Source organism: Triticum urartu, chromosome 3A, assembly GCF_056163025.1.
Source record: "Triticum urartu cultivar PI428250 chromosome 3A, HENAU_Tu73, whole genome shotgun sequence".
Taxonomy (NCBI): Eukaryota; Viridiplantae; Streptophyta; class Magnoliopsida; order Poales; family Poaceae; genus Triticum; species Triticum urartu.
In genome coordinates, this window is record NC_141875.1 from 565641579 (window position 1) to 565662045 (window position 20467).

The 20467-nt window shown below is 46.7% G+C and overlaps 5 protein-coding genes and 1 pseudogene across 6 annotated transcripts; 1 reads left to right on the forward strand and 5 right to left on the reverse strand.

Annotated features, from left to right (window-relative positions):
• Window positions 1-234: 234 nt before the first annotated feature.
• LOC147980546 (uncharacterized) lies at window positions 235-688 on the reverse strand. Its single transcript, XM_087515655.1, has one exon. It carries the CDS (start codon window positions 686-688, stop codon window positions 275-277), a length of 414 nt encoding a protein of 137 aa, XP_087371781.1. The 3' UTR covers window positions 235-274.
• Window positions 689-1679: 991 nt separating this feature from the next.
• LOC147980547 (uncharacterized) lies at window positions 1680-3482 on the forward strand. The gene is made up of 3 exons (XM_087516909.1): window positions 1680-1829; window positions 1907-2074; window positions 2480-3482. The coding sequence occupies exons 1-3, from the start codon at window positions 1755-1757 to the stop codon at window positions 2894-2896; spliced, it is 660 nt and encodes a 219-aa protein (XP_087373035.1). The 5' UTR covers window positions 1680-1754; the 3' UTR covers window positions 2897-3482.
• A 1193-nt stretch (window positions 3483-4675) lies between these two features.
• Window positions 4676-6809, reverse strand: LOC147980548 (uncharacterized). Its single transcript, XM_087516910.1, has 4 exons — window positions 6497-6809; window positions 6201-6415; window positions 5066-6037; window positions 4676-4978 (listed from the first exon to the last, which is right to left on the reverse strand). Exons 3-4 carry the CDS (start codon window positions 5897-5899, stop codon window positions 4676-4678), a joined length of 1137 nt encoding a protein of 378 aa, XP_087373036.1. The 5' UTR covers window positions 5900-6037; window positions 6201-6415; window positions 6497-6809.
• LOC147980549 (uncharacterized) lies at window positions 6090-8930 on the reverse strand. The gene is made up of 5 exons (XM_087515656.1): window positions 8680-8930; window positions 7170-8221; window positions 6626-6874; window positions 6201-6415; window positions 6090-6098 (listed from the first exon to the last, which is right to left on the reverse strand). The coding sequence occupies exons 1-5, from the start codon at window positions 8928-8930 to the stop codon at window positions 6090-6092; spliced, it is 1776 nt and encodes a 591-aa protein (XP_087371782.1).
• Window positions 8931-10851: 1921 nt separating this feature from the next.
• On the reverse strand, window positions 10852-14135 carry LOC125543046 (vacuolar protein sorting-associated protein 36-like). The gene is made up of 8 exons (XM_048706289.2): window positions 13433-14135; window positions 13088-13288; window positions 12334-12427; window positions 12196-12253; window positions 11922-11991; window positions 11489-11624; window positions 11315-11399; window positions 10852-11164 (listed from the first exon to the last, which is right to left on the reverse strand). Exons 1-8 carry the CDS (start codon window positions 14072-14074, stop codon window positions 11107-11109), a joined length of 1344 nt encoding a protein of 447 aa, XP_048562246.2. The 5' UTR covers window positions 14075-14135; the 3' UTR covers window positions 10852-11106.
• A 4157-nt stretch (window positions 14136-18292) lies between these two features.
• LOC125546694 (vacuolar protein sorting-associated protein 36 pseudogene) lies at window positions 18293-19792 on the reverse strand (annotated as a pseudogene). Its single transcript, XR_015599344.1, has 3 exons — window positions 19108-19792; window positions 18817-18963; window positions 18293-18334 (listed from the first exon to the last, which is right to left on the reverse strand). The product of XR_015599344.1 is annotated as a vacuolar protein sorting-associated protein 36 pseudogene (transcript).
• Between the last annotated feature and the right edge of the window lie 675 nt (window positions 19793-20467).

The following is a 20467-nucleotide window of genomic DNA, read 5'->3' on the forward strand; positions in this document are numbered from 1 at the left end:
ACCCAACAATGACTTTGTCAATCTTAACATGTTGTGTCAACTCAGTATCTCGGTTCATAGGGACGAGTGTATGTAGGCATCCTAAGAAAACTTAATAACATCGGAATACAATACAATCTATTAAACCCAAAATAGAAAATCCAGTGCCGCAATTAATTGATCTAATCTGTATATTGTACTTCATGCTAACATGCGTGCATGTGAGATCGATCGATCGATCGGTCGCCATTATAAGCCATGCCCATGCACGGGTACATACAGGAGTGCATGCATACTAATTAAGCTTAGCTTGCCGGCTCCTCCTCATGCTAGTCCACCACCTAAACCGGTACTCCGACTCCTCCTCCACCCGCTCCGGCGACGGCTTGAGGTCCTCGTCGAGGCCGCGGTCCATGCGGGCGATGTACTGGTGCTCGAACCACCGGCGGTTGCGGCCGAAGCACTTGCGCAGCGCCGCCGTGGCCACGGCGCAGGCCTCGGCGTCGACGACGACGCCGCCGTCCCGCCGCTTGACCTCCCTCGGGTGGCACTCGCCCGTCGCCGCCAGGAACTCCTGGAGGCAGCCGCCGTTGTGCACGTGATGCACGACGCTGCTCTGGTCGCTGTTGGAGATGAGCGGCTCCGCCACCCCTTTGATCACCCCCTCCGTCACCGACGCCCCTATTGATTTGGCCAGCCGGTTCCCCATGGTCGGCCGGCCGGCCGGCGGCGTGGGTGTGTGTTGGCCTTGGAAACCAAAGCCGGGCCGGCCAACTGAACACCCAACCAATGTCCACCGCCGCGGCGGCTTAAATAGCTACTACTACTACCAAATATTGGTCCGGATCTGCTAACTGAACAATTCCAAATGTATACCATGGTTTGGTGCAAATCAGCTTCCGATCAAACCAAGCCATTCAAAACGGGGTATGGTATGGTATGCATGTGTCTCTATGGAATATGCATGCATGATAGCCAAACATACGCCATTAATTGCTTCTTATTTTGCGTTGCCTATTTCCTTTTTTATGTATCGATCGATCGAATGCCGTATCATTCGCCTTTCCGGCTACAAATTAATATGCCTTTGTAGCGCGCACATACCTGTACAACACTTTGTATTTTCGTTTTGGAAAGTCTGCACTCCAAATTTGATTTGTTCCAACTGCCATTAAAGCAGTCACGCGTGTGGAATATATTAGCTGTCCTCGATATATAAACTTACACACGTACGCAGCCAAGGACTCCCGATACTAAGGAAGGATCGAGCGAGCACGATCGAGCCGGCGATGGAGGCGCTCCTGAGCACGGCAGCAAGGAGGCTCTCACCGGCCGGCCGCGGTGGTCCGGCTGCTCTCTCTTCTCGCCGGCTTGCCTCCTCCGGCGCTACAAACCCACAGTACGGCAATGGCTAGAGTGAATTGCAGAAAACCATCACATTTTAGCTTAGGTTTGCAGGAAACACTCTTCTATGTTTTTGCTGTAGATAACACTGATTTTTTTTTAATCTTTTGCAGAAAGCACCAAACCTCTTGTTCGGGCAGTTTAAGCACTATTATGACAGGTGGGACCCTATCTTGTCGACGTGGCTCACGGCCGCGAGCTGACGCCGTCTAACGGCGCTACAGTGCCCGCCGGTGCGCCGATAGAAACCAGCTCAGCTCTCTCATCTGCCTCGCCCTCTCCTCTCATCACTCTGCTCTCCTCTCCTCACTCTGTTCTTCTCCCCCGACGCCGCCACAACGCCGGCCGCCGTTTTGCTGCTCCCCCTGGCCATGGTGTCGTGGAGCGTCGAGACCAGTGATGATTCAGTCATGAACATCTCCTCCTCCTGGGATGGCATCACCAAGGTTAGTTTGCTACAGCTAGGGTTAGGGTTAGGGTTAGTGATTTGGGGATTTTGTGAATGAGCTCGAGCTGAACCTAGGTTTATCTTTGCTTGCTCCCGCAACTTCCAGCTACGATGCACGATCCGAATTTCAATGGCACTGACGCAGATGTGAATGTTTTGTGCGAACACGGCGAGCCGGCCGAGCGCTTTGTTGCATTTGAAGGGATGCACACCGGCATGAGGTTTCTAGGATGTGCTAAGAAGGTATGATCCTTTATAAGTGAAGGTGTTCATTGCTGAATGTGCTAAGTTTGGTATTTCTTTACCTTTACCTGACATGCCTTGTCATCAGATGGTACACATTGTTTATTGTGGTTAGTGATTACTGCTTTGTTTATCAAGTTGTTAAGCTTGGTTAAGTGCTTAGTCTTTGTTTAACTTGTTTTATCCAGTGAGTGGATGGTTGTCATTGTTTATTATGGTCAATGCTTAATTACTTGTTTAACAGTGGTCATTGTTTATTTGTTTGCTGTGTGATATGTTTGCTGCACATATTAGACCCCTGAACATGTTAGCTTATGGAGTATGGCACTTAACAGTGGTCTTCAGCCTACTCACTTAGATGATTCTTTATTGTTTTATTGGAGCGTTTTATTGTTTATTTTACAGGAAGGCATAAACTGTGGAGTAGTTCAATGGATTGATTTTGAATGGCCAGACTCAATGGAGAAGGCATTGGCCAAGTTATGGGATATGTATGAGGAGAGTAAGTCAGGTAGGACCAATGACAATCTGGAGAGTTCCTTTGTAATTCACAACCTAACAGAAGAGAAGAAGAAACTACAGGAGAATTATGACAGTCTGTATGCTGATGTCAATGCTCTCTTGGATGCCCAGCAACAGAGGGGTCTGGAGTTGAGCAATCAGAAGGAGCAGAAGCAATGTCTTGATGTGAAGATTGCAGAGCTAGAAACTGTAGTGGGTAACTTGAAGTCAGAGCTGGCAAAGAAAGAGGAGGAGAAGAAGAAAGTACAGGAGGACTATGATAGTTTGTATGCTGATGTCAATGCTCTCTTGGATGCCTAGCAGCAGAAGGGTGTGGAGTTAAACAATCAGAAGGAGCAGAAGGAATATGTTGATTTGAAGATTGCTGAGCTAGAAACTGTAGTGGAAACTTGAAGGCAGAGCTGTCAAAGAAAGAGGAGGAGAAGAATAAGCTGCTGCAAAAGTATGAGACTCTAGTGAACCTGACAGGTGCTCAAGCTAATGTGATTAGGAACTTGAAGTTCAATCATTTGAAGGAGAAGGAAAGGCTGACAGAAGAGAGGCTTAAATTGCAGCATCACATTTCTGAGCTTCAAAAGTCCGAGGAGAAGATAAAGCAGAAGCTTCAGGGGGTGAAGGCCATCTTAGATGAGTAGGGGTGTCCTCTAGTATGATAATCATCTATCTGTATGTAGATGATAGTCTTCTATGCAAAACTTTAGTATGAACTTGGTCCTCAACTACTTTAACTATGTATTTTGTGATCCAAGGTGTTGGATCCAGCAGTGTTGTAATGTAGATGATAATCATCTATTTAGTACTGTAGTTTGAATTTGTGAACCCAGTAATTTAAGTATGTATGTTGTGATCCATTGTGTTGGATCCAACCTTGATGAATCTTAATGAATGTGAGTCAAATTTGATGTTATATGCTTTATGTGCTTAGTACAAAATGGTTTTATATGGTTTAGATGATTATCATCTATTCAATATTTGAGTATGAATCTGTCAACCAAGTAATTTAACCACCATTTCATCGTTTCATCGATTCATCGACAGAATGGCCCTAGGGGTACCTTGACCTTCATGTCATCGATTCATCGACAGAATGGCCCTAAGGGTACCTTGACCACCATTTCATCGATTCATCGACAGAATGGCCCTAGGGGTACCTTGACCCTCATGTCATCGATTCATCGATAGAATGGCCCTAGGGGTATCTTGACCACCATTTCATCGATTCATCGACAGAATGTCCCTAGGGGTACCTTGACCCTCATGTCATCGATTCATTGACAGATTGGCCCTAGGGGTACCTTGGCCACCATTTCATCGATTCATCGACAGAATGGCCCTAGGGGTACCTTGACCACCATTTCATCGATTCATTGACAGAATGGCCCTAGGGGTACCTTGACCCTCATGTCATCAATTCATCGACAGATTGGCCCTAGGGGTACCTTGACTACCATTTCATCGATTCATCGATAGAATGACCCTAGGGGTACCTTGACCCTCATGTCATCGATTCATCGACAGAATGGCCCTAGGGGTACCTTGACCACCATTTGATCGATTCATCGACAGAATGGCCCTAGGGGTACCTTGACCACCATTTGATCGATTCATCGACAGAATGGCCCTAGGGGTACCTTGACCCTCATGTCATCGATTCATCGACAGATTGGCCCTAGGGGTACCTTGACCACCATTTGATCGATTCATCGACAGAATGGCCCTAGGGGCACCTTGACCACCATTATCAACAAGTGTTTAATTTTCCTAATAGCAAGACCATCATCAACAAGTGTTTAATTTTCCTAATAGCAAGACCATCATCAACAAGTGTTTAATTTTTTAACAGCAAGACCATCATATGGATCAAATTGAACATGGTAGCAGCCAGACCATCATATTGATCATTAAATTGAACATGATAACAGCAAGAACAACATCATAGTGCATAATTCTCATAAAAGCAAGACCATCAATAGTAGTTATTACAGTACCATAACATCAAATCAGCATAAGTTCCCAAAATAGATCATAGCAATTAGCAGTTTTGCCTGATCACATCATCAACAGTTTTTCCAAAGCACATTAGTTCCCTGAAGCATAAAAGTAATCCTTCAGCCTTGATGGTTTCTTCCTCTGTCTTGGTGCCAAGAAGGATGTCCTAGCTGGAGCTACTGAGCTGCTTGCCCTCCTAGATGGAGCTGCTGAGCTGCTTGGCCTGCTTGCTGGAGCTGCTGAGCTGCTTGGCCTGCTTGCTGGAGCTGCTGTGCTGCTTGGCCTGCTTGCTGGAGCTGCTGTGCTGCTTGCCACTGGTGGTGTCCTGTTTGCTGGAGCTGCAACAGATGAAGCTGCAGTAGTAGATGTGGTACCCTCCTCTGTCCTGTTTGACTGCATTTGAAAATGGCAGCAAGTTAATACATTCAAAGTGGTACAAAACAGAAATAGATGACAGCAAGTATGCCAACAGAGACTAACCTCATGCCTGTTCTTTCTCATTGCTAGAGCTGGCTTTAGTGTTTTGTGGCAAGATGTGTATCTGTGACCCACAAGATTGCAATTGCTGCATGTAATTGATGCCATCCTAGATGTATCTTTAGGTGTTGGTGGCTCAAACTGGCTCCTTCTCCTTTTGGTTTGCTTCTTCCCTGGTTTATCCTTGAAAACTGGGGGTTCTATGTCTCTAGTTTTGGTCTTAGGCCAGAGGTCAGGTCCAAGTACAGGAAATATGATGGGACTGTATGCAGCCAGATACATAGGCTTTTTAAAGAAGTCATGCACAAAATCTTCAGGCCTTAATTTAGCTTTGGTAATAGCAGAGACTGCATGATTGCATGGCAATGCAGTCATATCCCATTTTCTGCACCCACATGTCCTGTGCTGCAAGTTAACTGCATAGGTATTCTCATTGCTTGTCACTTGGTAAATATTTGGCCCAGCCATCAATGCTTGACAGTTCCTAGAGTGTTTTTTTGCTTCTTCAAGTAACTCAGCATATGTTGGACATATTTCCCACTTGGCTAACTCTGTCTTACTCCTATTTGTATTGAACCTGACCATCAACTTAGTCCTGATTCCATCTACCATGGTCTTTATTGGTTTACCCCTCACATCTAATATCATCTTGTTGAACACCTCACTAATATTGTTGACAACTAGGTCAGTTTTGCAGTTGAAGTCCATGGCATATCTAGCCCAAGCATGTCTAGGAATTTTATTTAACCAAGTCCAGGCAGCCTTACACTCTACTTTAAGAACATCCATTGCAGCAAGATGGCCATGTTCAGTATAGGAGTAACTTGCCTTATCCATGAACTTCTTTAATTCTGACCCCCTAAAACCAGCAGTCTGGAAATTTTGGTAGATGTGTCTAAGGCAGAATCTTTGGGGGCAATTGGGGAAAACTTGACTCACAGCTTTCAGAAGACCTTATTTGGAGAAATTACCAAACTTACTAATAAGAAAAGAATATTAACTACTTCTACCAATTAGTATGAACTACTTATAACAACTAGTAATGAGCAATGAAAATATTAACTACTTCTAGCAATTACTATGAAATACTTATATGAACTAGTAATGACCAATGAATACTAAGCAAATTATATATTACCTTCTGTCTATCAGAGATTATGGTGTAAAAACCAAATCTCCCAGATTCTCCACCAATAGCTACCTTCAGTTCTGTGAGAAACCAGGTCCAACTCTTTGTGTCTTCTTTGTCCACAACTCCAAAGGCAATGGGATAGATGTTATTATTCCCATCCCTTCCTGTGGCAGCAAGGATTTGTTGGCCAGTTGAGAGCTTGATGAAACATCCATCCACACCTGCAATGGCACACAAGATATGTTATAAACAAAGTATGGTGCACCACATTTATGTCATATATAACACAGTTTAGTAGTCACCTATGAATGGCCTGCATCCATTCAGAAATCCCTCCTTGCAAGCATTCAAACATATGAACAAACCATGGAACCTTGGATTGATGCTTGGATGGTCTTTTAGGAACTTAGTAGTGACAATGCACCTACTACCTGGATTGGTGTCTAACACAGCCTGCAAGTAATCCCTTATCCTGGTGTATTGCCCCCTCTGATCTCCTTGCACCACCTTAATAGCATTGTTCTTAGCCCTATAGGCCATATGAGTGCTGATCTCAACTCCATACTTGCTCTTCAAATTTTGCATTATTGTACTTATTGGTGTGTTCAAGTCTGTTCTTATTGCTTCTAAAACTTCATGTGTAACCCACTTTGTAGTAACCTTGGTGCTCTCTGCTACAGCTGGACATGTGTGCAACAAATTAGTTTTCCTAATGCAGAAAGTTTTCTCTTTTCCCACCACAGAAGCTGCAATGAAGAAAGGGCAGTCTTCATGTGTGCACACAGCTATAATTCTGTCATTGCAGTTCCTATGAAACTGATAGTTTCTGTTCTGTGCTATGTGGAAAGTGAGAAGTGCCCTTCTAAATTGGTACACATTATCAAAGCATAACTTCTGAGCAAATTGTAGCTCTGGGCTCTCTCTATCCTCATGATACCAATACCCTTGGTTTGGGTTTTTTAGCCCTAGACTTACTGCCTAGCACAAATGCTAGGGGTACAGCCCCATCATCTTGCTCCTCCTTCAAATCACCAGGATCTGGATCCTCATCAGATGATGGTACCCAAACATCCTCAAACTGTTGCTCCAAACTAGCATGTGATCTTGTGGTTGGCCCCTTTCTTACTTTCAACTTCTTCCTCTTTTGCCCCTGTGGTAGCACCTCCTTTTCAAGTTCCTCATGATCTCCATGCTCCTCTTGCTCTGCATTTTCCTCATGCACTTCCTCTTGTATCTCATAAGGTTCATCTACATCCGTGTCACCTTCAAAATGTAAGAGTGGGTTCTCTCTCTGCTTCTTTAGCTCAGCCATCCTAGCCATGAAATCCTCATCTTCCTCCAAGTCAGAGTCATCTTCAGTTAGTAGCACAGGAAGTTTTCTTTTCACTGCCTGCACCCTCTCAACATTCTTCTGATGCTGCTTAAATCTATGAATTTTTGATATCCTTCTAAGCTCCATACTTCTTTCTAACTCATGTTGCTCCATGTCAACATCATCTCCATTGCCTTGCTCAATTTCAACATCTGCTTCATTGCCTTGCTCCATATCAACATTGTGGCTCTGCTGTGTGGAGAAAAACTGGATTGGTTCAGGCTCCTCAACTACTGCATCTCTTTTTGATACTTTGGATGGTGACTTGTACAACACCCCAACATCATTCACCTCATATACAGTGCTCTCTCCAACATTGCCTATAGGAACTTGCTGATCACAAATATAACCTCTGTTTATATCTGCAAGTCTGGGCTCACTACCCCTAACTATTGTCAGGTTTACTATGTTCTGATCTTTATTGGCAATGTCATCCAGCATCTCATCCACCTTGTCATCATCACATATCTCCTCCAAACCAGCTACTCCCAACCCAGCATCCCTCACATAATACATATAGTCTTTACTTCCATATCCTGCTGTCTCTATGAGTGCTAACAGATTGAAAAAAGTGATGTCTGAAACACACATAGTCCTTTCCAAGTTATCCATGTCATGAAAGTGCAGTCTAACCTCCCAAACATCATCAAACAAGCTACAAAAAGGAACAATTCTTGTACTTATTAATTAAACAGTATAACACTAACTACAAACAATACAAGTGACATATTTAAAATATACTATGCATACCAATTTCAACAAGAGCTAACTGTGACCCTAATGTCTACTAAATAAACAGTGCATCCTAACCCAAATAGCAATCAAAATCACAAAAATTATCACTATATTCTCTCCTAAACAGAGCATACTAATATCACTACAATCTAATTTAGAGAGCAGATGAACACTTAGTACTAGGCAAAAGATCCATTTTTGATTTACACACCTAACCCAAGGCTGTGCTGCTTGCAACTACAATCACTATATTCTCTCCTAAACAGAGCATACTAATATCACTACAATCTAATGCTGTGTTTACACACCTAACCCTAACCCTAACTATGGAATCGACAGAAAATGAGGGGGGTGGGGGAGGCAGAGGAGATATCTTACTCCACACCGCCGAATGCAGATGCCCAGTGGTGGCTCCCCGTCGGAGTAGCCTGCACAGCACGGGCCAGAGCGCCGGCGGCGCGGTACTCCAGCGACGGGGACGGTGGTCTGCTCCGCGGGCCCTGGCTAGGGTTAGAGCTACCGCAGACCTCCTCGGGTGGCTTTGGATCTTCGCCGCCAAACAACCCTCCTGCGGCGTCGCCACCTCCGCCATCCACTCCGCCGCCGGCGTCCGGGCTCGCCGTTGCCATGAATGAGACAGAGATAGAGGAGAGCGCGCCGTCGCGGGGATGGTGGGGAAAATTTCAGATGCGGGAGAGGTGTCGATTCGATCTGGTCTCTTGACCTAGCGGGGGCACCGGCGGGCACTGTAGCACCGTTAGACGGCGTCAGCTCGCGGCCGTGAGCCACGTCGACAAGACAGGGTCCCATCTGTCATAATAGTGCTTAAACTGCCCGAACAAGAGGTTTGGTGCTTTCTGCAAAAGATTAGAAAAAAAATCAGTGTTTTCTGCACCAAAAACGTAGAAGGGTGTTTCCTACAAACCTAAGTTGAAATGTGGTGGTTTTCTGCAATTCACTCCAATGGCTACTGTACGTGCACGTGCCACCCCCTTACATGCATATAATCCATGCATGCATATATGTTGTGGCGGGTTGATGCATGCATTACTCGAGTTGGTGTGCCCATCACATGACGAGGATACACACGAATTTTTGTTTTAGGCAGCTTTACGTATAGTCGCTCCAAATTTTATGATCAAAATCATATTTAGTTAGTTTCGTATGCATATCGAACCAGCGGTCATTAATTTTTGTTTCGTATGCAAATTCAGTCTGCTGCAGGACCTGACGATGAGCTGATAAGGCGAACCCAGCACGCGAAAGAGGAGCTGTACGCTCTCCTCTCTGAGCTGCGATGGAGAAACGTGTACCTGTCTCTCAGCACGGAGAACGTGCAGAACAGGCGGCTGCTATGGATGCTTTCTGTGCAAGTTGAGCCTAAACACCATGACCGCCTTTGGTATATATTGTTCTCAAATAAACCTTAAACACAATCTTCCATTTTGCATGCTCATATATAGTTTTACGGCTCCCTCGAGTGTGTTCATAGTTTTAATCTTGGGCACCCTTTAATCTTTGGCCTCTGACGACCAACATGCACGCATGCATGCAGGCGCTCTTACGTCAGAGCAAGATGGAGCAATGGTATTCTCTTTGGCTATGTGTTTCTGGGATACTACTATCTTTCCGATTTTGCCGAGCCTGAAAAGAAACAAGAAGAAAGCCCCGACGGCGACGGAACAGGTGAAAACGCTATTGATGCGAGCGACAGAGAGCCAAAGCCTGATGATGATACCACCGAGTAGAGTAGAGCTCCCAATCAAAATATTACTACTAGTACTACTACAAGTACTGCTGTAACATTTATTAACATATTGATAATTTTAATTAGCAAGTGCCTTTTTTGGCATTAAATCAAATTTTTTTAGTATGGACGTACGGTACGTCTATTTGGATCTTTGCTCGCCATGTAATGCTCAGACGTTATGCGTTTTCGTGATGGTAAAGAAGCGATTATATACAATCAATGTGTTTCATCCGCATGCCTGCTTTCTCTGAATTGGATTGCTCTCCCAAGGGCCCAGTCCTTTCTACCCTAGCTGGAAATCAGTGAGGACCTTGCGCTAAAAAAAACAGTTGGTGAAAAATAGTGGTTGTTTTCCAACGTTGCCAATACTCGTTACCCACAAAAAAAATGCTCATATCTCACAGACGGTAGAGCACCTAAGCAGTGTCGTCAGGGAAAATGGCCGGCAAAAATCGATTTAGAAATATGAAGGCCAAGCACGTGCGGTGAACCTCACGTGCGGCACAGGAAATTTGGGAGCGACGCGATGATAGCTGGGAGGTGGATCAGCGGATGAGCATCTTGTGCTGTCGTACAACACAAGATGCTGAAGTATTTGGATGCTGTTCATATGCTCGGTCTAAATAGGATACAATGGTACATTTGATACGATGCCAAAACAGAGAACCGCTTTCTGCAGTAGCTTGTATCAGGATATATTAACTCCCAACTTTGCAGTACATAATGACTGGCAAAGAAAAATGTTGCCCCCCTTTACGTGCCTTTGTTGAAACTCTTTGTGGCTCGGTAAAAACCATCCAAAATCCTCAACTCAACTTACATATACAGCACACCACAAGTCATTTATCAACCAAATGATGAAAACGTTATGTCTCGTAATTTGTACTTCCTCCGTAAAGTAATATAAGAGCGTTTAGATCACTACTTTAGTGATCTATAAACACTGTTATATTACTTTACAGATGAATTAGATGAGATACAACACAGGGGAGTATTCAGGCAAAATAGTCACATCAACATTCAATCAGCTGAACTCCACCTCTACCAAAACTGTGTCAATGTGCTGCCGTTGCCACAGAGATCCAGGTGTGGTATAGTCCATGAGTTTTTGGCCTGGAAAACACAGAGTCAGTAAAGCGCATACCATTTTCTTACAATATAGTGCATGCTTCGAAAATAACATGGGAAAACCTAGGAATACTAACTATAAACTCCTTCAATAAAAAAGAACTTGAGGGTGAGGCAGGGGAGCGATCTACTCACAAATGAATATTCTGGAGATCAATCTCGTTAAACAAATTGATGTAGAAACGGAACCCATCTGGACTGACATCCCTGCAGAGGAGACCTGAGAATATTTTTTATATTGGTTAGTTCATTCAGTATGGAACTAAATACATGTCTTGCCAATACTTGAAAGGAGCAACTGCAGGACACCTTTGTTTTCTGCATTTAGAAGATGCTCCTTTGCTAAAGCTGGTGCAATCCCCAGTGTAAATGCAGCGTCGCTGGGGCTTATTCCTTTCAGAAGAGCGTCCGGCTTTTGCGCGAGTGATGATATTCTTGCAAATACCTGTTTTTATCGGGGGGAGATCAGTATGTGATTATGCTACTACTAAAGATGGTAGGTGCAACGCAAGTGGCGACAAGTCAACAAGTGCATGGAAACATGTGGATACACACTAACAACAATTAACCAGAACCAGTCATTCATTTCATACTTTTGGTTAAAACTATGATTTGTGCAGGAATCAGATTTGCCAGGTCAAGAGAGAAAATCAAGGCACAGTATTTGTATGGCTGCTATATGTCATGCAGCGTTATGATATGAATATAAATGACATTTGGACTTATCATTGCCACGGCATACCTCATCATCACTATGCGTCTTGGTCTGGATGACCTTCACTCCACTATCAAATTTCCGGAGCATTACTGGGCTGCTTATTACAAATCAACATCTATAAGCAAAACATCAAAACCATAATCAATGGCTGGCAACAAACCAGCTGAAAAGATAAATTCTCTGTTTTTACAAAACCATATCTAGGGATTAGATTACTCTTGTTTTTATATCATCTTGGATTTGTATATTTTGACAATTAAAGGCTTCAGCAATTATATCAAGAAAATGATATACATACACATCAAATTTCTCCCAAAGGGAGCAAGCTTGCAAAAGATCCTCTGGTGAGATCAACTCTAGAACAAACAAAAAATCAATTTCAGAACGCAAGTGACAAGGGAATTTCGTACAGATATTCATCAGCAAAAGCACAGACCTGTTCCCCTAGCACGGTTGAAGAGACAGTAGACATCGACTAGTGCCATCATACCACCTGCTCTCTCAACTGGTACTCTTACAAAGTCAGCCAGCTGATTATGAAGAGGATAAAAGAAGGCTCAGTAAGTCTATTTCTTAGTATGTGGCGTAACAGAAGAAAAATCTGAAAATGAAAACAAAACAGCTTTCAAACTAGAAGAAAACTATGAAGGCGTGAACAGTTTCTGTGTTGCTACCAACTGAATATGCAAGAAAGATGTAAGAGGTTTTCCCTGTATCTTTAATGGATGGGAAGAACCCCTAGCCCCGCCAAACACAGGGCAGGTTTTGTTTTTCTCGGAGGGATTGTTTCACTAGCTTGAAGGGAACTGAAAGGTGATCGAACATCGGCCCAGGTTAACTGAAAGCTATTACCCAACTAGCTAAACAAGGTCTAGAAGGGGTCCAAATTTGATCAAGTTCATGCATAGGCAGAATGAAAATATGGAAGCACACAAATGACCAGCAAGTATTATTCAATATGGGTATAGTAAAAGGCAAGGAAGATGGCTGTTTCCATCCAGCGCAGACATTTTATACCGGAAATTACTCCGTGCTTGCGTTATTTGGTGATAAAGCCCCCAGGTAAACATTTAGCAATTGGCATATGATTTTCCAAATACATGCATTATTATTTGCATTGCAATTCAGCTGCACACTAAGTGAGATTTTCCACCACAAGTTCTGGAAAACCATGAACAAGCACGAATTACCTGTCGTGAAAGCTGCTGATGGTACAAAGCACCAGCAGTTTCCTTTGTCACAGGAGACACGATGCCTACGCTCAATAGCAAATCCTGCAAGTCTTGCTTAGAACCCATCTCTTCGTCATTAGAATTCGATTGAGCAGATGAGTTCGTCAATAGCTTTTGCCTCATTTTCTCTGCCAGCTCCATCATTTCCTTGGCTTTGCTCTGTGTAGGAAGAATGTTTCACAAAATTACGACCGGTTCATTGCAATTTAGAGCCTGTCATCCAATCTCAGATGCTTGTACTCCGTCATAAACTCTATAAATGATAACACCATCTGAAGCATGAACCAGGAAAGAGGAACGAACCATGAGGGCGTTGAGATCCTGGAAGGCATCCTGCAAGTTCTGCCCCGCGCTCTCCCACGTCTCCTGCTCCTTCCGCAGTATCCCCGCCACTCCAACCACGGGCATCCTGATCGCCAGATCCTCCTCGGCTGGGGCGGCTCCCTCAGCCACCGGGGCGCCACTGGCCGGAGCAGCCGAGGCGGTCGCCTCCCAGGCCCTCGCGCGGATGGCCTCGAGCAGCCTCCCGTAGAACACATCCACGTCCGCCTTGCAGGTGACGACGACGGCGACGACCTCCGACCGCGACGGGGGCAGGGAGATCTGGATGCGGATGCGCGGGTGATGCGACGACGACGAGGAGGACGAGGAGGAGAAGAGGGAGCGGAGTGGGTTGTGGTTGTGCCTGCGGTGGGGCGGGTAGGCGTGGACGATGGACGCGAGCGGGAGGGCGCGGGCGGAGAGGGAGGCCTCGTGGAGGAAGACGAGCCGGTGGGAGGTGAGCGCGAGGAGGCAGCCGCGGAGGGGCGCGAGGCGGGGGTTCTCCTCGGGCTCCAGGTCGACGAGCGGAAGCAGGTGCCGCTCGATCTCGCCGGCGGACAGCACCGGCCGGCCGGACGCCGTGACGGTCGCGGCCGGGAGCCAGTCGGCTGCGGCGACGGACATGGCTGTGGAGAGTTTGGACTTTGGAGGTTTCCCCCCGTGTTTTTGTGTAAAAAATGTTGTTGTTTGTTCGGCCTCGTCAATTTAATCGAAGTTTCAATTCTGTTTCAAGTCAAACCTTTTTAAGTTTGATCAAGCTCGTAAATAAATATTAACATTTAAAAACACTAATTAGTCTCACAAAAAATCATAAAATATATTTTTGCGCTATGCAGATTTGGGGTTGTAGATTTTAACCCAACTTTTTGATTGGTTAGTCAAACCTAAACAAGTTTGACTTATGGTATCTCCCGCAAAAAAAGTTTGACTTATAGCAAAACTAGAATTTCAATTAATTTAAAGCGAAAGTAAATACAAGAAGAAAGTGTTGATTATGTAAAGCAACAACTTAAATGCAACTTATAACAATTGATCAGGAACATAATATACCGGTTCAACAATTTTTAATAAGTTAACATGTTGGCATCGAACTTGTAAGACTAACATGGCAAGAAAAACAATATTATGCTTTGCTTCTCTACCAACAATATCCACCTTGATGGACCATGACAACAATAGCAATAATGATGGATGGTGTCCGACACAGTTAGTACATAAGGGTCAACAATCTCAGTCGAAACATCCGCAAGCTTCTCAGCAACAACCGCTTACCCTACCACACCTCTAGCATGTTGCAGAGTATGGATATCTACTCGCGCGCGCGCGCACACACACACACACAGAGAGAGAGAGAGTGCACTGAACCTTATTCTCCAACATGAGCTCGCAAGTCCCACACCCTGTTGCGTCCATGTAGGCATTCATAAGGAATAAGCATGAGCGCTACTTTAGGGATATTGGTTATTACCATACCTCTCGAAGATAGGTACCAAACTATCGGCGAGGGACCACCTACAAAAAGGATGGTGCTGGCCTCTGCCAAAGGAAAGAGCACTCACACATCAAAGAAAGAAGACACATGAGCACATATCCTGGCTCAGTAGATAGGAAAATTCCATTATAGTCATTCATATTCATCAACAAGGACAGGTAGGCAAAATGTAGGGCTCTTACCCATCCAGAGGCTGGAATCTAGGTAAAGTGTAAAATCATTGTGTCACCATCATCGTTGATGAGATCCCTTTGAAAAACATCCCTTCTCCTTACAATTATTTCACGGCTATTGTCACATTGTCAACAAGTACCAATTTCGTGACACCGTCCACTAGGTCACAGGCGGCATTCGATTCCTCCGCCCCTCAAAAACAACAACACACTTCACTCCCACTGCTTTCCCACAAAATTCCAACCCCGCCCCCACGCGAATTTAGAGCATCTACAGCCGGAGTTGCCAAATATGACTCCTTATATGTCTGCGGACCCCTCATTTGTCCACCATTGCAACCAGACTCCTCATTTGAAAACCCTCATTTTCATACTACTCCATGCAGCATACATTCCATCTACGTACTCCATAATACATGATGTTGGGGAATGTAGTAATTTCAAAAAATTCCTACGCACACGCAAGATCATGGTGATGCATAGCAACGAGAGGGAAGAGTATCGTCCACATACCCTCGTAGACCATAAGCGGAAGCGTCATGAGAACGTGGTTGATGTAGTCGAACGTCTTCACGATCTGATCGATCCAAGTACCGAACGCATGGCACCTCCGAGTTCAGCACACGTTCAGTTCGATGATGTCCCACGAACTCCGATCCAGCAGAGCTTCACGGGAGAGTTCCGTCAGCACGAGGGCATGTTGAAGGTGATGATGTTGCTACCGACGCAGGGCTTCGCCTAAGCACCGCTACGATATGATCGAGGTGGATTATGATGGAGGGGGGCACCGCACACGGCTAAGGGATCAATGATCAACTTGTGTGTCTAGAGGTGCCCCCTGCCCCCGTATATAAAGGAGCAAGGGGGGAGACCGGCCGACCCTCTATGGCGCGCCAGGAGGAGGAGTCCTCCTCCTAGTAGGAGTAGGACTCCCCTCTTTCCTACTCCCGCTAGGATGGGAAAAGGAAGAGGGAGAGGGAGAAGGAAAGGGGGGGCGCTGATGAAGCTATGTACCTAGGGTAGGGTCATGGATATGTCCAAGATACCCTCCCCAAGGACATCTCTAAAGGAACCAGAAGCGGTCGAAGCAAAATCATCATCCACTCGACCGTGAAGCTATGTTCCACTCGACAGTATAGAAGACACTCGACTATGCGAACAACCACTCGACGATACAAGAAACCACTCGGAGTGTAGAAGGCCTAACGTCACTCAGGATGACAACGGTCGGTCATTCACTCTGTAACCTTAAAGATCATTTATATCTCTTTATTACCAGCGTTACCAGTAACGCCCTGCCTTAATGTACATTGAACCCTTTGTAACGTGGGCTGGCTTGGGTCCTGGCGCACTCTATATAAGCCACCTCCCTCCTCCGGGACAAGGGTTCGCACCCTTTGTAATTCACACGCATATATCCAGTCGACCGCCTCCGGGCTCCGAGACGTAGGGCTGTTACTTCCTCCGAGAAGGGCCTGAACTCGTAAAACTCGTGTGTACAACTCCTCCATAGCTAGGATCTTGCCTCTACATTCCTACCCCCTATTCTACTGTCAGGCTTAGAACCACGATAGTTGGCGCCCACCGTGGGGCAGGTGTCTTATCGAATTTTTGGAGAAGTTGCAATTTTTCCGATCCCCTTCATCATGGTTTCGGGCGGAGGTTTGGCTGAGGGCCGCGAGATCCGTCTCGGCGCGCTCGTGTTTGTATCCGACGACTCCGCTTGGCTTCAGGAGGCTCCACTTGACGTCGACGCACTCCCCGCCCGCGAGGCGACGCACTTTCACGCGTGCGTCCGCGGCGTCCTCCTGCGGCAGCCGTTGACCCAGTATCAGTCGGCTCCAGTAGCTTTCCCCCTCCCCGCGGCCCGCCGGAGCAAACGTTCCGGTCGGTCGAGGCTTCAGCGGTGGGTGAGGCATGCGGTGGCTCGCCAGTCGGCCACCCCTCAAGTCGCGGCAATCGAGCCCGACGAAACTCTCTACGGCCTGTTTGATCTGTCGACTGGCTTCGTAGAGACTGCATCCGAGTGCGACATCAGCGACCCAGCGGCAGAAGTTTTGATGGTCAATGGACCACCCAGTCCTCCTGGCTTCACCCGTGAAGACGGAGGCGATGGGGACGGTGATCCGTCGCGCGTTCATGAAGAGTACCGCCCCGAACCCCTCTCTTTGCAGCGGAGGGAGGAACTTCGCCGCTGGAACATGGATGGACTGCATACTCCTATAGTTGGAGAAACCCCTGAGGCCCAGGCCTTAGAGCAGGCGCGCCTGGCCAACTTGGCCGAGCGCACTCGACTGGAGAACCTCCAACGCACACTCGACGATCGCGCTCGGCAGCGTGCTCCCGAATCCAGTCAACGCCAACTTTTTCCGCCTCCGACTTAGGTATATCGAACCCCGATCCAGAATCTCACAGTTGCAGCCCGGATAGCGGAGTTGATCCAACCTTCCTAGTCAGAAGCTGGCCGAGGTCTGATACAGATCCGAGCTTTGCTCCGTGCGGCGGGAGAGCAGAATACGGCGGTATCTCAGTCGTGGAATAGGATCCATAGCAGATCCGTAGTTGCCGATATAATTCAGCCGGCTCACAGCCCAAGATCGCCCCCGAGGCGTGAGGGATGTGGAGATCGACAAGATCAGTACAGAAACCGTGAGCAGTATGAACACCGAGTCGATCGCGATGATCATCGTCGAATGCCCACGCCTCCCCCAAGGAGTGGGTAGTACGTGCCTCGGCAACATGATGACAGGCGCCCTCACAGTGTTGGGCGAAGGATTCCAGTCGACCCCAGGGAGCCAGACTTTGATGCGAGATCTATTCTCGTTCAGGGCTTGGTCGACAGAAACAGAGCTCACCGAGAGGGTCATGACAGAGATCTACGAACCAGCAGCAGAGTGCATGTCTCAGGTCCAGAGTGCTTCAGCAGAGCCATCAGGGCTGCAGTGATTCCCCCCCCCCCCAACTTCAGGTTGGCGACTGGAGTCAGTAAGTTCACTGGTGAGTCCAAGCCTGACACTTGGCTTGAAGACTACCGAGTGGCTATCCAGATTGGTGGCGGCAGTCATGAAGTGGCCATGAAGCACCTTCCTCTGATGTTGGAGGGCTCGGCTAGAGCATGGCTGAATCAGTTAGCACCTAGTAGCATTTATACTTGGGAAGATCTTGCCCGAGTATTTGTTAGAACATTCGAAGGTACTTGTAAACGGCCGGCAGGGTTGACTGAATTGCAGTGTTGCGATCAGAAACCGAATGAGACTTTTAGGGATTATATCTAGAGATGGATCACATTGCACCACACGGTAGAGAATGTGTCTGATCATCAAGAAATTTGTGCCTTTAAAGAAGGCGTCAAGTATCGGGAGCTGAATATGAAGTTCGGTTGGACAGGAGATATGACTCTGACTCGGATGATGGAAATTGCCACCAAATATGCCAACGGTGAAGAAGAAGACCGACTCCGGAGTGGCAAACACAAAGCAGTCGCCCATGAAGCCGGAGGAGGAAACTCCGGTCGGAAATAGAAGCGCAAGGCCGAGCCAGCTGCTCCTGGTGAAGCCTTAGCTGTGGTTCAAGGAAAGTTCAAGGGGAAGCCCAAAGGGCCGTGGAACCCCAAGAAAGTAAAAGATCAAGATGGAAATGATGTGCTGGATCTGCCGTGCCACATCCACACCAAAAAAGATGAAGAGGGTAATTTCATTTACCGACACGATGCCTACGCTCAATAGCAAATCCCGCATGTCTTGCTTAGAACCCATCTCTTCGTCATTAGAATTGGATTGAGCAGATGAGTTCGTCCATAGCTTTTGCCTCATTTTCTCTGCCAGCTCCATCATTTCCTTGGCTTTGCTCTGTGTAGGAAGAATGTTTCACAAAATTACGACCAGTTCATTGCAATTTAGAGCCTGTCATCCAATCTCAGATGCTTGTACTCCGTCATAAACTCTATAAATGATAACACCATCTGAAGCATGAACCAGGAAAGAGGAACGAACCATGAGGGCATTGAGATCCTGGAAGGCATCCTGCAAGTTCTGCCCCGCGCTCTCCCACGTCTCCTGCTCCTTCCGCAGTATCCCTGCCACTCCAACCACGGGCATCCTGATCGCCAGATCCTCCTCGGCTGGGGCGGCTCCCTCAGCCACCGGGGCGCCACTGGCCGGAGCAGCCGAGGCGGTCGCCTCCCAGGCCCTCGCGCGGATGGCCTCGAGCAGCCTCCCGTAGAACACATCCACGTCCGCCTTGCAGGTGACGACGACGGCGACGACCTCCGACCGCGACGGGGGCAGGGAGATCTGGATGCGGATGCGCGGGTGATGCGACGACGACGAGGAGGACGAGGAGGAGAAGAGGGAGCGGAGTGGGTGTGGTTGTGCCTGCGGTGGGGCGGGTAGGCGTGGACGATGGACGCGAGCGGGAGGGCGCGGGCGGAGAGGGAGGCCTCGTGGAGGAAGACGAGCCGGTGGGAGGTGAGCGCGAGGAGGCAGTCGCGGAGGGGCGCGAGGCGGGGGTTCTCCTCGGGCTCCAGGTCGACGAGCGGAAGCAGGTGCCGCTCGATCTCGCCGGCGGACAGCACCGGCCGGCCGGACGCCGTGACGGTCGCGGCCGGGAGCCAGTCGGCTGCGGCGACGGACATGGTTGTGGAGAGTTTGGACTTTGGAGGTTTCCCCCCGTGTTTTTGTGTAAAAAATGTTGTTGTTTGTTCGGCCTCGTCAATTTAATCGAAGTTTCAATTCTGTTTCAAGTCAAACCTTTTTAAGTTTGATCAAGCTCGTAAATAAATATTAACATTTAAAAACCCTAATTAGTCTCACAAAAAATCATAAAATATATTTTTGCGCTATGCAGATTTGGGGTTGTAGATTTTAACCCAACTTTTTGATTGGTTAGTCAAACCTAAACAAGTTTGACTTATGGTATCTCCTGCAAAAAAAGTTTGACTTATAGCAAAACTAGAATTTCAATTAATTTAAAGCGAAAGTAAATACAAGAAGAAAGTGTTGATTATGTAAAGCAACAACTTAAATGCAACTTATAACAATTGATCAGGAACATAATATACCGGTTCAACAATTTTTAATAAGTTAGCATGTTGGCATCGAACTTGTAAGACTAACATGGCAAGAAAAACAATATTATGCTTTGCTTCTCTACCAACAATATCCACCTTGATGGACCATGACAACAATAGCAATAATGATGGATGGTGTCCGACACAGTTAGTACATAAGGGTCAACAATCTCACTCGAAACATCCGCAAGCTTCTCAGCAACAACCGCTTACCCTACCACACCTCTAGCATGTTGCAGAGTATGGATATCTACTCGCGCGCGCGCACACACACACACACACAC